This window comes from Eucyclogobius newberryi, unplaced genomic scaffold, assembly GCF_026437365.1.
Source record: "Eucyclogobius newberryi isolate DKJ021-1_F unplaced genomic scaffold, fEucNew1.0.hap1 SCAF_22, whole genome shotgun sequence".
In the NCBI taxonomy this organism is placed as follows: Eukaryota; Metazoa; Chordata; class Actinopteri; order Gobiiformes; family Gobiidae; genus Eucyclogobius; species Eucyclogobius newberryi.
Window position 1 is genome coordinate 18,452,633 of NW_027315857.1, and position 16,382 is coordinate 18,469,014.

At 37.6% G+C, this 16,382-nt stretch overlaps 2 protein-coding genes across 4 annotated transcripts in view; one reads left to right on the plus strand and one right to left on the minus strand.

Annotated features, from left to right (window-relative positions):
* Positions 1-15,490, plus strand: part of aadat (aminoadipate aminotransferase) — an 83,025-nt gene extending 67,535 nt beyond the window's left edge. Inside the window, exons 1-14 of one of the 3 annotated variants that reach the window (XM_072458872.1) lie at positions 3,529-3,602; positions 3,993-4,067; positions 4,955-5,123; positions 6,717-6,828; positions 7,164-7,238; positions 8,796-9,005; positions 9,897-9,962; positions 10,049-10,131; positions 10,693-10,789; positions 11,629-11,690; positions 11,786-11,850; positions 12,182-12,288; positions 13,162-13,263; positions 14,091-15,490. In XM_072458872.1, coding sequence (XP_072314973.1) covers positions 4,001-4,067; positions 4,955-5,123; positions 6,717-6,828; positions 7,164-7,238; positions 8,796-9,005; positions 9,897-9,962; positions 10,049-10,131; positions 10,693-10,789; positions 11,629-11,690; positions 11,786-11,850; positions 12,182-12,288; positions 13,162-13,263; positions 14,091-14,135 — 1,260 coding nt within the window. In that variant the 5' untranslated portion in view covers positions 3,529-3,602; positions 3,993-4,000 and the 3' untranslated portion in view covers positions 14,136-15,490. Of the gene's footprint in view, positions 1-3,528; positions 3,603-3,782; positions 3,887-3,990; positions 4,068-4,954; positions 5,124-6,716; positions 6,829-7,163; positions 7,239-8,795; positions 9,006-9,896; positions 9,963-10,048; positions 10,132-10,692; positions 10,790-11,628; positions 11,691-11,785; positions 11,851-12,181; positions 12,289-13,161; positions 13,264-14,090 lie in introns of those variants that run through there. The other 2 variants (XM_072458870.1, XM_072458871.1) reach the window with 2 other exon arrangements.
* Positions 64-3,296, minus strand: ino80b (INO80 complex subunit B). The gene is made up of 5 exons (XM_072458873.1): positions 2,873-3,296; positions 2,270-2,462; positions 2,032-2,171; positions 1,564-1,727; positions 64-880 (listed from the first exon to the last, which is right to left on the minus strand). The coding sequence occupies exons 1-5, from the start codon at positions 2,910-2,912 to the stop codon at positions 416-418; spliced, it is 1,002 nt and encodes a 333-aa protein (XP_072314974.1). The 5' UTR covers positions 2,913-3,296; the 3' UTR covers positions 64-415.
* Positions 15,491-16,382: the final 892 nt, after the last annotated feature.

The following is a 16,382-nucleotide window of genomic DNA, read 5'->3' on the forward strand; positions in this document are numbered from 1 at the left end:
GTTGTACCAAAAGGACTGTATTATTTATTATATTGTATTTGAGAGGGACAGACGGAGACAAAATGCAAACAAAAACATTATTTGGTTGACAAAAACGATAAGATTGGACATGAATATTTTCCAGTCAATGACAGCGTCTCCATATTTAGTGCAAGATAACAAATGTCACTTAATGTCCCATAATGGCAAATTCTGTTCTAACACAATATTTTGACTGTACATTCAAATCTGCATTAGTTGAATAAACTTGATAAGCAGGGTTTTTGTTGAACGCTTTGAGTTTGGTGACACCTTTTTCTCAGTTTCCTTCCTTTCCCCTTGATCTGTGATGTTTGCGAAGAAATTAAACACTGGTCTAAAATAGAGACTTTTGGGAATAAACGGAAATACAGTCTTTTTCTCGCAGAGCACTGTTCTAGGCGACACTTTGCACCAGTAGCAGATTCCTCTTGTAGCACTCCAGGCTGCAGAGCGGGACCCCAGTCTTTGAACAGGCGTATTTCTTCACATTTGCGCACCCACTCACCCCGCACTTGGGCGGCCCGGGCGGTGGGGCTCTGGGCGGGACGGGACAAGGCGCTTGAACCCCGGAGGGAAAAGATATGGCCACTCCCTCCTTTGTGTCCAAGTATCTCACCATGGGGCACTGGTTTAGCTTGGCCTTTCTCTCCCTCATGCTCTTGATCTTGGCCTTGCTGGTTTTGGTGAGTCTCTCAATGGTTTGGTTTTTGTTTTCCTCTGCCTTTTTCTGGGCCTGGAGGCGTCGTTTTCGGGCCCGCTCCTCTCGTTTCTGCATCATCTCCGCAGTCATCTCCTTCTCCTTGTAGCCCATGGGAAGCTCCAGGAGAGGCTGGATCTGCTGCTTGTGGAGCAAAGCTTTCTGGAAACACAGAGAGAAACACACTTAAGAGATGTTTTACAATGATGAGTAAAGTAAGACTACTGTTACTTATTTATAGTTGTCCATCTATGTAGCAAAAATATCACATAAAATATTATATATAATGGTTCTCACGTTATTAAACCAAATAACTGCATATTCTCTATTAAATGTCTCTATTTTAAATGTGTATAACTATTCAACTACTTATCTTGTTCATCACTAAGTAACGGCCTCTATACTATAACAGTATAATGTGTCTCATAAAGCTTTATAAATTGCTGGTTTATACAACATGTAATAGCTGATGGTAAACATTTAATTGTTTTGCAGGGATGTGACAATATCCTGTGCTGCAAGAGCAAGATCAAATTGCCACATGTGGAGAATCATCTCTTGAACTTTTTCCCAAGTGTTCACATTTGGCTTGGAGGAAAAATGGTTAAGCATTGATTAGTTACACCTCTTGAGAAACGGCAGTTCCAAAAACAGTGCTACAATGACAACAAATGTATAATTAAAATATAAAAAACTGAACTAAACCGAACCAAAGTTTCATGATAGATTATGCCTAAATCTTGTGTCTCATCCCTAATAGTTTGTCAAGGCTTTCAATTATTTGATTAAGAATTGCACAGAATATGTATCTCTAATAATAATTCAAACAGTTTTAAAAGTCAGACCTGTCTGGCTGTGAGCAGCGACTCGTCCACCTCCTTCTTCAGGTCTCCGTTGTCGTCTAACTCTCCTTTCTCCAGAGCGTCGAGCCATCGCTCCTCTTCGTCCACAGGCGGAGAGTCCGAGTCCATGCTGGGCATCGGTGATGATGCCATGTTACTGTCCTCATCTGAGAGAAGCACAAGACGATATCAATGACGGGATCAAAAAGTGGAGAATGACAACCACATTGCAAAAAAAAAACAACGATTTACTTTGTTTTGCTGTAAAATGGTACAACTCTTTTAAACAAATAGAATAACTGATACATATTATATAAAAACTAAGTCTTTAATTAGGAATGTCACCTAACCCTATGTACCGTCTTTTGGCATTTTTCTTTTAGTCAAAACTCTGTAGCTGTTCAATATTTAGTATAGTCACCCGTCATATTTGAGTTGGACACATTATAACATTGAGTGTGTGGTTTATACCCAGCCAGGCTCTGTACTGCTCCAGAGGCACAGAGGGCTCGTCTTCATCTTCCTCGTCGTCGTCATCGCTGTCGTTATCAATGATCATCAGAGGAGACGGAGGGCGGGCCACACCGGGATGGACCGTGAACGTGGGAACACTACAGGAGACAAAAGACAATCGAATAATCTACATGCAACAGCTTTGTCTCGCTAAACATCCCTCTATGATGCAATAATGTAATTCAAAACAAGTCACCTTTTGGTCCCGAGCGTCTGTCCCCCGAGTTTGATTTTAAGTCGAAGCTGAGGTGGAGGTGGAGGTCGAGGAGGCGGTATCGGCATTGGTTCAGGGATTTCAGGGACACTGTGGTGCTTTTTTTTGTGCTTTTTCTGCTTCTTGTGTTTGTGCTTGTGTTTGTGTACACTGTGTAGAGAGGAGCTGGCCTCACCTGTGAAGAGCAGAGAAAAACAATACATTTATCTGAATTAAATATCACATCAATGACAACATCAGGGCAGGTTTGTGAACTAGAGATGACAATAATGCAGCAAATTGAACATAACTTCTTCTACACACAATATTTCTATATTTTTTAGTTTAATTTGTGACTTTTTATTAAAGATATACTGAAATTTGCTTACCAATTTAACAACACGATTAGTTTATACAATTGACACTATGTAAACAACACAAACAAAGCCAAGCAACACTTTGCACACTCGTAAACAACTGAATTTAGGTAGTCAACATAAAACCAAATTACCATTTAAAACAAATAGGCTACATATATTTATAAAAAGGTATGCTAAACTATTTTATATACTAATAATAATAATAATAATACTATTGCACACTTACTGAGGAACCTGGGATGAATCATGTCTTTCCTTTTACCCATTGGAAAAAATTAAAAAGAAAATACAAATTTAATAAAGAGTACACTACAGCGTTACATGGTCGTAGATATGCATTTCGATGTGTACCATGTATGCATTAAAGTTCTGGAAAGGTGCCGGATTTTTGCCTTTTATCTTGTTATGCGACGGATTAGGCAGCTAGCAGCTAGTTAGCTTGTCAGTATTTCCACATAAATATGCGTTTCAGATTTACAATAACATTAACGATGGGTCTGGTTGCTAGCGAAATACGTAATTGAATAGCAGCAAACACCTAAAAGGCAACACTTCACGCAAAAAAAGCGATATTTTAGAATGTTTTTCTCAGAGCTAAAATGTAGCTAACGATACCGGAAGTGCACTCGCCGTTTCTGCTATTACACTTCCGGCGTTGTCAAGTGTTCCGCTCTCTAGAGGACAAACAGAGGAATAAAACCACGACGATAATAGATCCATGCAATGAACGCTCCATCCGCCGGCTTTTGCATGCCTGTGGTCGAAAATGAAAGACGCCATCTGGACTTTATGACGTTAAACGGCTAAACTCGGTTCGGGTTTGACGTGTTTGTTTTTTTGTTTTTTTTTGGTCGTAGCTCTTGGGATTTGTAGTTCACGCAAAAGGACGTCGCTGCTGACCAGCGCGTGGGACGGACATGAACCACAATCCCACGGGCGGATCCCAAATACACAAGGTCAGTTACAAACACTGTCAACGGTGAAGCGAGTTTACTGTAAATGTGCACGAAATCTTGTAATTATTAAACCAAACCAAGGCGACGTGTGATGCAACGGAAAGTGGGTGTTCCAGTAATAAAGGCCCGTGCTTCTAAAAGTTGGCTTGTGTACATAAAGTCCACTGTCTGTCACGTGGAGTACAGACCAGACAGTGCACACAGACTATTTAACGCAATAAACTAGTGATCTGATTATAACTGTGCTGATATAATGGACGCAAGCAAAATGCAGTCTCCAACAGGTGCTTTATTACTTAATATTAAGGCATATTACACAACCAACCACACATGAATTGACATCTTTATATTTTTGTAGCGTAAACACTTTTTTTTAAACGTGTTTTGCAGGAAAAACGATGAATTACGCCCGGTTTTTGACAGCTGTCAGTGCAGCCAGGAAACCTTCCCCCATCAGGATTCTCAGTAAGTACAAGCTTCAATGTACACAACTTTGTAGAAGAATTTGTACTCGTTTTATAAGGTAATAAGTGATTTGTCGTAATTTAGTTGTTCAGAAAAAAAGATGGACATTATGTAAAATGTTGCTAAAATCATATTTATTTTGTATTTTATAAGGTTGTGGCGATTAATTGGAATAAGTATGATTAGTCGAGTGTTAATCGTTATCTGGACTATGCAGACTATAAAACGCACACAAAAAGACCTGATGAGACCAAATACAACCATCAAAATTACCACAAAAATGCAGATTTTCATCGATTATATCATCATTTTATTTGTTAATATCCTTTCTTGAAACCTTCACTCATTATATTTGGTTTAAAATGTATGTAAAAAGCTAATTGTTCTATAGAAATAATCATTTGACCAGTTGACTAATTATAAGTTTAGTAATAAGATAGCCTTTATTTGTCCACGCAATGGGGAAATTTCGTGTTGCAACGCAAGTAGATACAGAAGTAAAAGAACAGATAACTTATAGGAAGCTTTAAAAAAAAAAAAACACTCTTAATAGAAAAACTCTTATAACAAAACCTCTCATATTCTTAATAAGAGAAAAAAAAATAAGAGAAAAAATAAAAATAGCATAAGACAAAAATAATAATAATACGCAAAGTAATAATTGACTTGTCAGTGATTATTTTTTTGCTTGCCATACCATTTTACGCAAGTTATAAACAGAAATAAATGCAACACATAATAAAACCTAAAACATTCATTGCAGAAATTAATTAAACAACATTTATAAGAAGACGATCACAGTACTGATTATTGCGGTTGTTGCATTGTCTCAGTTATGACATTATCGTGCACCATCACACACAGTCTTTCTGTTTGTGCTTTTCCAGCGGAGTTGCAGCAGCGTTCGCCTCCGTCTCTGATCTCTTTGGCCGGAGGATCCCCGAACCCAGACACCTTCCCGTTCCTGTCCGCCTCCATACAGGTCAAAAATGGCCCGCCGGTGACGTTTGACGAGACATCGATGAAGAGGGCGCTGCAGTACTCCGCTTCCAATGGGTGAGCGAATATTTAACGCCACAAGCTTTATACGTTACTGCTTTATATTTGTCAAACTGGAAAGTCACAGACAGAATGAACCTGACATTTGATCGTTTGTTATTCTGGTACAAAAAGTAATGCTGTGAATCAAAACAGACAGTTAAACAAGTGTATTGTCTGGTTAAACGTTTGCATACAAAGATGAAAGATTTGTCTGTTAATGCATAACTCGTACAGAATGTGATATGTAATTATAAGGTGCATTATGAGACTGTGAAGGCTCTTTCAGGATCAGATGACACGACCTTAAAAATCACTGAAATCTTTACCCAGTTTTTCTGCTTCAACTTATTAAAGGATTAAGTGTGCTCTCGCTGTCCTATGAATCACACCCGCTGCGGGTTCACACTGGTTTTGTTATAGTCAAATCCATCTTTAGTTATGGGTTCTGTCCAAGTTTAATCCTGTTTTGTTTTTGTCAAATCCAGTTTTAGTTATGGGTTTAGTCCAAGTTAAATCCTGGTTTAGTTATAGTCAAATCCAGCTTTAGTTATGGTTTAGTCCATCCTGGTTTAGTTATAGTCAAATCCAGCTTTAGTTATGGTTTAGTCCAAGTTAAATCCTGGTTTAGTTATAGTCAAATCCAGCTTTAGTTATGGTTTAGTCCATCCTGGTTTAGTTATAGTCAAATCCAGCTTTAGTTATGGTTTAGTCCAAGTTAAATCCTGGTTTAGTTATAGTTAAATCCAGCTTTAGTTATGGTTTAGTCCATCCTGGTTTAGTTATAGTCAAATCCAGCTTTAGTTATGGTTTAGTCCAAGTTAAATCCTGGTTTAGTTATAGTCAAATCCAGCTTTAGTTATGGTTTAGTCCATCCTGGTTTAGTTATAGTCAAATCCAGCTTTAGTTATGGTTTAGTCCAAGTTAAATCCTGGTTTAGTTATAGTTAAATCCAGCTTTAGTTATGGTTTAGTCCAAGTTAAATCCTGGTTTAGTTATAGTTAAATCCAGCTTTAGTTATGGTTTAGTCCAGGTTAAATCCTGGTTTAGTTCAAGTCAAATCCTGGTTTAGTGCCATAATTACAATTTTAATGTTATGTTGTGTTAAAAATGTTTTGTAGTTGTACAGTAGATATTGACAAAATGAATACCTCAGTGATTTCCTTTGCATTATGTCAATAATAATATTCAGACAATATTATAACTAAGTATGAAGAACGTGCTAAATGTGTAAACGTCTTGGTTGAGCTTCAAGTATTGCACAAAACGTGACTCATGTTACCACAAAAATGTCACTTTAATCATTTGTGTGGGAGATTGCACATTACGTTTGGGTCTCACTTTGAATAGTTTTAAACGTAGACATTTTACTCTATTCAAATTTTGCGTACCTCTATAACGACAATAGCAGTATTATCAATTTGTCGATACATCTCCCACGTCCAATGTTGCGGTTCACTTTGACCAAACACTATCTCCCTTTTACAACCCTCTTCTCTCACTTCACTGCATTGACCGGTTTGCACTGTCGCTCTAATTGTTTGCTCAGCGAGATAAGCCCGAAATGAATCGTTTGACGAGATAAGATTGAGGCATATTTTGTGTCGTTAGGATCCCAGAGCTGGTGAAGTGGATGAAAGATTTGCAAAGGAGTCTTCACAACACTCCAAATCCACAAACGGACATGTGCGTGACCACGGGCAGCCAGGAGGGGCTCTGCAAGGTAAAGTTACTCTAGTTTTACTCCATAACTACATAAACAAACACATAACACATGAATTTATCGCTGTGATCCAGGTCAAGTATCTCACTGTATGTGTCATAAACCGGTAAATACATTATTAAACTGTATCACATTGTTCATTTAACACGTAATTTATTGTATTTTTTGCAAAGCTACAACATTGTTTCAAAAGCTATTTCATTTTAAAATCAATAAATAATAAATCAGAGCACTCCATTTATTACAGCGTTTATTACAACTGCTATGTTTGCGATTGTTCTGTTGAAGTCTTTCTCGTGTGTAGTACAATATTAATTTGTTTCTTCTTTGTGGAGGTGTTTGAGATGTTGGTGAATCCCGGAGACAACGTTCTGCTCGACGCTCCGACTTATTCAGGCACTTTAGCCACGGTAAGAACAAGTGTCACGTGTGTTTAGTTATTGAGGAAAAAGCACGGTGCCGTTTCTTTGTCTCATTCTCTAGATTTTGTCTGACTTTTATGTGAAATATTTGTAAATCTTGTTTGTAGAAGCCATTCTCGGGACGGACATTGCAAATAAACCGTGGCTATAAATGTTGTAGTGTGTTACGTGTTTCATGTGCATTCTAGTTTGTTAGTTTATTTATATTCTTCAATGATTAGGCGTAATTAGAAGGAAAAACAGACACTTGTCCCAATCAAATAAATAGATTCATTAAAATAATTTCATTTGGACATAGCACTACTTTTACTTTTGCAATGTTTCTTGTCCTGTGAATGTTCTTACTGTTCCAGTTTGTCCATATTTACGAGAAACAAAACACTCCACATCCTCATTACGCGACACAACAAAAAAAAAACTTGCTAATCTCTCTGTCAATAAGAAAGTAGTCCTCCAAAACTGGAAGTCCAAGAAATCATGCCACATCAACCACTGGAAAAACATACCCACAGAATATATTACAATAGAAAAACATCATGCACACAGAGAGAAGCAAACGTTAATAAGCCTTTGAAAACACCTGGTCCCCTTTTCTATCATTTTTAAACCCAACAAAAACATAATCAACCCCTCCCCCCTTTGACTTATTTATTTGAATAAGGTAACTAATTATTTATATATCTACTTTTTTTTTCAATTTTTCTTTACACCCTACATTTACCATTCTACATATAAATAGACACATCAGCAACACCCAAACACAACACCAAAAGCTCTTTCCCACAACCCGATCATGACTTACAGACCTTTTTACTCAATCCCATCCTGCCAGTTCTGTCATCGTCCTGTCACACTGTCTGTCTGCTTGTCTGTCTGTTTATCTGTCTGTTTGTCTGTCTGTCTGCTTGTCTGTCTGTTTATCTGTCTGTCTGTTTATCTGTCTGTCTGTTTATCTGTCTGTCTGCTTGTGTGTCTGTTTATCTGTCTGTCTGTCTGTCTGTTTGTCTGCTTCTCTGTCTGCTTGTTTGTCTGTTTATCTGTCTGTCTGTCTGTTTGTCTGCTTCTCTGTCTGCTTGTTTGTCTGTTTATCTGTCTGTCTGTCTGTTTGTCTGCTTCTCTGTCTGCTTGTTTGTCTGTTTATCTGTCTGTCTGTCTGCTTGTCTGCTTCTCTGTCTACTTGTTTGTCTGTTTATCTGTCTGTCTGTCTGTCTGTCTGTCTGCTTCTCTGTCTGCTTGTTTGTCTGTTCATCTGTCTGTCTGTCTGTCTGCTTGTCTGTCTGTTTATCTGTCTGTTTGTCTGCTTATCTGTCTGTTTATCTGTCTGTCTGTCTGTCTGCTTGTTTGTCTGTCTGTCTTTCCGTCTCACTTGTCTATCTGTTTCATGTGGTTGAGGTAGGACAAATTGTACATCTGTAAAATGGCGTTATTAAAAAGACTGTTTCTGAAGTTAAATGTGTGTCTCCTCCATAATCCATAACGTGATAAACCTTGACTTCTTTGTACTGTTTGTGGTCTAAACGGACTCTTCTCCTCCTCTGGCTCCAGCTGCAGCCGCTGGGTTGTAACCTCGTGAACGTCTCGAGCGACGAGCACGGCATGATCCCAGAGGCGCTGAAGGAGGTTCTGTCGCGCTGGTGCCCGTCCGAGGTCCACAAACCCGACAGCCGCGCCCCCAGAGTGCTCTACACCATCCCCAACGGAGGAAACCCCACCGGAGCCTCCATGAGCGAGCAGCGCAAGAGGGACGTCTACCAGGTGAGCCAGGAGTGTGGTTTATGAATAAAGCTGAACGATTACAATCAAAACTGCATGTTCAGCGTTTACAAATAGCAGGTTGTATCAGTTACGGTTATTTTTATTATAGTTTTTCCTTAAATATTGGCATTTATTATAAGTCACTTGTGTGTAGCGCTTAAAATGCTAATGATTGTGCATATTATTCAGAGAAAGTAACAGTTCAAGTTTCAAGATGATTCGGTTAATTGTGCTTATGCAAGTCACAGCGTATAATTGTCATACCGTATTTTCTGGACTATAAGTCGCACCCTTTTTCATAGTTTTGGCCGGGGTGCGACTTATACTTATATTCATACTTGTATACTTATACTTATACTCCGGAGCGACTTATATGTGATATTATGCTAAAATAATATAAAACTAAAAATTGTGAGAATTTTAGAAAACAAATTCAGTCTAAACTCCAAAAAAGTAAACCAAAATGTAAAGTGTATGTTTGATGGTTGTGTCACATTAACTTTTTACTAAGTTTGATTTGAAAAACTTGAAGAAAGGAACCGTATTACATCCTGATAATTAAAGAAAATTAAGGATTTCACAAATCTTTGGTCATAATAATTGAATAATGGTGAATAATCGTTAAATTGTGACGTTTCTTCTCACTTTAACGGTAACACAAGCATTGGACCGTGCCAACACTATCAAATCAAATTTATTTATAAAGCACAATTCATACAAACTGCAATTCAAAGTGCTTTACAGTGTTTAAAACACAATTTAAAACAAGTAATAAACACTACAGTTTGAACTTGTACAAACAATAGCAAATACATTTTTTTGAATACTTTTTAACCGTCACGTAAAACCTTCCCTTTGATTTATAAAGGTAACTAGTATTTCTCCTTTCAGCTGGCCCGGCAGTACGACATGCTCATCATTGAAGACGACCCGTACTATTTCCTACAGTTTGACAAGGTACAGTGTAGTAATATCAATCCTAAAGTTATACATATATGCAGTAGTCCATTCAAATAACATGGTACTCTCATGCTTATGTCCAGCCCTGGGCCCCGACGTTCCTCTCGATGGACGTGGACGGGCGAGTGATCCGGACCGACTCCTTCTCCAAAATCCTCTCCTCGGGGTGAGTCCTTTCTGTTGCCGTGCGGAGTTTGTCTGTTCTCCTCTCGTCAATCCAAACTGTTTCTATTTTAGTTTGACGTTTGTGACATGTGACAGGAGTTAAAACGTGAGACAAAGACGAGAGACAGACTCAGACATCCTATTAGTTTAGTACTTCAAAATACAGAAGTGCATCGATTGATCACAATTTTAGATTCGATTTTATTCATACGGAAAAGAAATAAAATATGTTTTCTTGCATTTACATTTTGAGAATTGGCTGTAGATTTCATAGTTAAAAATACCAAATCTGATCATTAATGATTTAGAAAAGACTGGATCTCGATTTAAAATGTGATTAATAGTGAAAGGAAGGTTTTGTGAATGGTGAAATGTCACTCTGTGCTCTTACATTTTGTATTTTGTAGTAGCGACGAATGCGGTTTAAAAACGTCCTCATTCTTGTTCTAGTCCGTGCACATTTTAGTGTGGTGTCCATAGTTACCAACTCATTACCCGGAGCTACACGCCCTGTTCTGTTCCAGCCGAGGTGACAGGTGGATAACTGTGTGTTACGTTTCAGGTTAAGACTCGGTTTTGTCACTGGTCCGAAGCCCTTGGTCGACAGAGTCGTGCTGCACATTCAGGCCTCCACCATGCACACCAGCTCGTTCACCCAGGTGACAAACACGCACTAAAGGACTAAACCAGGGCTAAAAGAGGACCACTATAGGGCTAAACCAAGGCTAAAAGAGGAAAACTATAGGGCTAAACCAAGTCTAAACTATGACAACTATAGGGCTAAGCCAAGGCTAAAAGAGGACAACTATAGGGCTAAACCAAGGCTATACTATGACAACTATAGAGCTAAACCAAGGCTAAACGAGAACAACTATAGGGCTAAAAAACAAGGCTAAACTAGGACAACTATAGAGCTAAACCAAGGCTAAACTAGGACAACTATAGCACTAAACCAAAGCTAAACTAGGACAACTATAGGGCTAAACGAGGACAACTATAGGACTAAACCAAGGCTAAACTAGGACAACTATAGGGCTAAACGAGGACAACTATATGGCTAAACCAAGGCTAAACTAGGACAACTATAGGGCTAAACTAGGTCAACTATAGGGCTACACTAGGACAACTATAGGGCTAAACCAAGGCTAAACTAGGACAACTATAGGGCTAAACTAGGACAACTATAGGGCTAAACCAAGGCTAAACGAGGACAACTATAGCACTAAACCAAGGCTAAACTAGGACAACTATAGGGCTAAACGAGGACAACTATAGCACTAAACCAAGGCTAAACTAGGACAACTATAGGGCTAAACGAGGACAACTATAGGACTAAACCAAGGCTAAACTAGGACTGGCCTACATGTTCTTCTATCACACTTGTTCAGAGATGTTTAAGCATCATTCAGAACTTCCAAACGCTAATTATTATGTTACCTTCCTTCCCCTTTCATTAGTGATTTCTACAACATAAGTAACATGAGCATTTCTCCTTCAGTTGATGGTGTCTCAGTTACTGCACAATTGGGGAGAACAGGGTTTCCTCCAACACATCGAGGGGTGAGTTTTTCTGTTCTGAAAATATACACCTATCAAACGTTTTATTTAAAGGAAACCAAAATGCATGCTTTATTTTTTTTTACTACAATCCCCAGGGTCATTGAGTTTTACAGGAAACAGCGAGACGCCATGATCAGCTCGGCGGATAAATGGCTCAAAGGTTTGTTTGTTTTTTTGGGTAAAATGTTATAGTGTATGTGAAAACATTTAACCCACAGATTTGTTGTTAAATAATTTACTTTAGATTTATTGTTAGCAGTTTAATGAATTTACATGTTTCGAATCACAGTATAATCCGTTTTTTATTCCTGTTTTTTGGTTGTATATGTTTACATACACAATTAAAAAACAACTAATTTGACAAAGTTAGTATTTCCTTAGATTTCTCTTGACTAAAATACTTGACTACTCTGCCCTCTTGTGGCAGTTTTATTGAATTGCATGTTTTGACTTGCAGTATAATCCCTAAATCTAACCTGCTGTTTACACAGATGTGGCAGAGTGGCACGCCCCGAAGGCTGGGATGTTCCTGTGGATCAAACTAAAGGGAATCGCAGACACACAACAACTGATCCAGGAAAAGGCACTGGAGAAAGAGGTGGCAATACTAGCTGTAGTAGTCATTTTATTTTAAGCATTTCAAATATAAGTAGATTTTGACCTCTTCAGGCTCAAATGAATGGTAAAATACCCAAATACAGTATTTGCAACGGTATTAATCATCATATTTTGCAATCTAAACAACTGACTGATCATCAAAGGAATAATTGCTGGATTCATTGAATAGCAAAGTAATCATTAGTTGCTGCCCTAAATAAAAGTCATCATTAGAAATTCCCCCCAAAAACCAAATCAACTCTATTGGCGACACCCCATAAAATCACAGCTATTTTAACTTTCATCTCGATCGGTCCAAATAATGTCGAGATGCTTTCTGAATTAATGTTAAGTTACCAATGTTACCAATGAATGCAGTGGTAACACTTTAAAATAACGTTATTTATAAGGCGTTTTATAAGCCCTAGTTATTTGTTTTCAAGCACTTTGTTTAATGCATACACAAATAACTAGTGCTTATTAATGCTTTTTAGATAATTTACTAAGGAACCTTATATTAAAGCATTATATTCACTACTTAAACAAATAATCTTCATTTATTCAACACATGTAAACAATGAGTCTGTAATAGAGCTTATTGCACATGTACTCTGTGTGTTAACAAACCAAACTGTTGTTCAAGCCTCGATCCAAAACCTTTTTTATTTCACTTGTGACATGCCAACAAATGTTTAGTGTTCAATCTGATACTTTTCTAATTGGAAGATAGAACAATAGCTTTATTCCATGCATGTCTGATTACTGACGACTAATACAAGTGAATTAGCGCTACGTCAGAGTGCTCTCCACCTGCTGCGTTTGTGGAGGCCGTCGCATATCCTTTTGACCCGTCGCCGGTTGTTTGTTGCCGCAGGTGCTGCTCGTTCCCGGAGGAGTTTTTATGATTGACAGCAGCGAGCCGTGTCCCTACGTCCGAGCTGCGTTCTCCCTCTCGACCCCAGAACAAATGGATGAGGTGCTACTATCACTCTTAACATAATGACGAATGTATTCTTTACACTCAAATTTTTACAAAGGGTTTAAAGACAGACACAAATGCAAGCTGTAACACATTATAGTAGCGGTGGAAGATGTATCAAAAAAGGTATAATAAAGGTATTGTTGTTTTAGATATATGTAAATTTTGACTATAGAGTACATCGTCTAATAGTAAAAACATCATAAGCCAAACAAAATAAGCCGTTAACAATGGGTAAGGTAAAAGTGAAACAAAATTGAAAGAATATAATGTGATATTTCTGTACTTTTCCGGGTTAATTGATAGTCCTCTTGTGTTTTAGGTTATATTTAAACTCTGCTAAAGACATTTTCAGGCATGTTTTTGCACATTTTTTATAAACTGCCGTAATACCTGAATATCATCATTGAGATAATAAAAAAACACATCGGGATATTCATTTTTGCAAATATCGCCCACCACTAACATTAAAACAAGCGTACAGAAAAAAACTAAGTGAAATTAGTCAGAAAAAGCTAGCTTGAACAGGTTGTTTTTTGAAATATACAACAATAATGTGTAACATGATCACGACTGACATCATTGATCAAGTTATCTGCAACTAATGGTTATATTAATCAATCAAAAATATATATTATTCACCAAACACTGTAATGTGAGACTTTAACTTAATATTCTGTTGGTAATACAATCTCTTCTTTAAGGTTTTGTTAAAAGTACATTTATTGTGCAGATACATTTATTTCAATAATCAATGCATCTCAATTAATCTTATTAGTTGTTGATAATAATAATGATAATTGTGTTGATTTTTTGTGTTTCAGGCTTTCAGGAGACTGTCGTTGCTCATCAAAGAAGCTCAGAGCTAAACTTGATTTTGTATTTATTATTAGGCTGAGCAAAACAATATGTCTGTTTGCCGTAACCCGACCGACCCGGTATGAAACTAACCGACTGGGAAAAAAAATCAACATTTGGTTAAAAAATTTAAAAATCTTTTATTTTTCAATTATTTCGCTGACTCACCGACCGGTCTTTCCTAAACCGCCGTTTCGAATATTTTTATCACGCTGGTAAACCTGTCTTTCATCCCAAATATTCGGGCCTCCACATGCATCTGTATCAAAACAAATCAAGCATGTCTGTCATCATATTGCCTTTTATTAGTTGGTTTGCTTCTGTCGGCGCCATAGTACATGTCACGCTCTATCACGGTGTGGACTTGATTGAAATTTGACTTACGCAATGCATTCTGAGATTGAAACACGCCCAGCAGCGTCATCACAACAAACATGGCGGCGCCCGTGTCCCCCGCATGTTCCCCCCGCTCGCCTTAGCTACCAAAGTAAAGGATAGTGGCGTACAAAAGGTCGATTTGAAATATCTTAAAATTGTGAGATTCAGTCTCCCGATCGGGTTGATCGAGACGTTTTCCGTCATTGACTGTTGAAGCCTGACCCCTGTCAAAAAATTGCAAAATTTGAATCTTTTTTTTTTGCCTTCAAAGTAAAAAAAATAAGAATTTGCCTACCGTCTGACCCACTTGAAAAATGTTGGCTCGGGTTACAGCAAACAGACAATTTATTTGGGGCAGCCTTAGTTTTTATTATTTTATGTAAAAAGAAGAATGAATGTCTGTAACACTACTGAATGAAGAATTGTAAAGTAACAACTGGATTGTGTTGTACAGAAAAGTAAAGCTATTTTTTATTCAAATATTGATCTGTATATTAGTATAATTATGTGGATTTTTAGGTCAAAGAGAAACAAATGGAAGAATTTTCAAATAGCTTTACAGAATTTAGCATTGGAACAAACCTGTATTGTTTACTGGACAATTTTACCTTTTTATGAAGTCATGAGTGCTTTTGGAACAGTATCGCCCATAGCTTCATACAGCCTGAATGTGTAAACTGTAAGCTAAATGTTTATTGAAAATATACATATGTTTAAGAGAAATAGTTGATCCAGGACTTGCTCGTTTGCGTTTCAGGTCAGTGTAGTTTGAAACGGCTGTAATGAATTATTGACCCGTTTGCTTTGGCCTTGTTAGTGTCAAAATCCCTCTCACTCTGGTAAAAGGTGAAGTCAATCATCAACACAGGCATTCTGAATAATACAGAAGTGTTTGTCCTGTTTTTTTGAATAAAAATCCCCATAGAAGTCCTATTGGTGTGATGAAGTGTATGGATGAAAATAATTAAAAGGAAATTAAATATCATGTACCACAATTTTCTAAACAAACACATTTTGTTTACATAGTTGTACTGTATAAACCCTCTCAAGCTCGGGTCTGCACGGTTGGGTTGCGGTTAAATAGAGTGAATAAACAACTTTTATAAAGAAGAAGTTTTTATCTCAATATAAGCACCTGGAAACAACACCATCTTCCAAACTGCGCCAAAAGATGTTTTACTGTTTCACTTTTTTGTTTTTAAATCAGACATCACGCTGTTGTTTGAATGTGTTAAGGCCTTATTTTTATTTGAAAACACCACATTATGACATTATGATAAACTACAGAAAGCAATTCAGATTCTGATTATTTTTTTCAAATTTCCCTGCAGTGTCATTAAATAAACTGCATTTTTAGGGAGGACTGTAACCATGGTAACACATTACTAGTTTACAACGGAGGATAAGGCCAAATCTGAAAATGGTTCTGTTTGGTGGGATTTTCTATATGCTTTTTCCCTCACTAGTTTTGTAGTCATTTATCTTAAAAGTACACACTGTTGCAACACTGTTGTGTAAAGAACAGCAGGAATGACAAGAAACGGTCCAAATAGATCCCGGATGATCTTTTTACAGTTTCCCGGGCGACTTAACACACACGACAGCCGAGTGCTAGAGATCACCCGCAGGAAAGTCATGGCCTGAGTGACAGCGACCAGAAGACCCGAGATCACGTCTGACAAGATGAGCTGTTAAAGTCTGCTCGCTGCATTTCTACAAAAGTAAAGTTATTACATTTTCAGCAAACAGAAACGGTTGAAAGCTGTAAACAGAACAACCCGTTTCCTAAAGTGAGCTTAAAACACCTGTCCTACTTTTGTGGTGTCAACAAACGGCAATCACTGTGTAAACAACTTCTTTTATTGTATAAACTTATATTG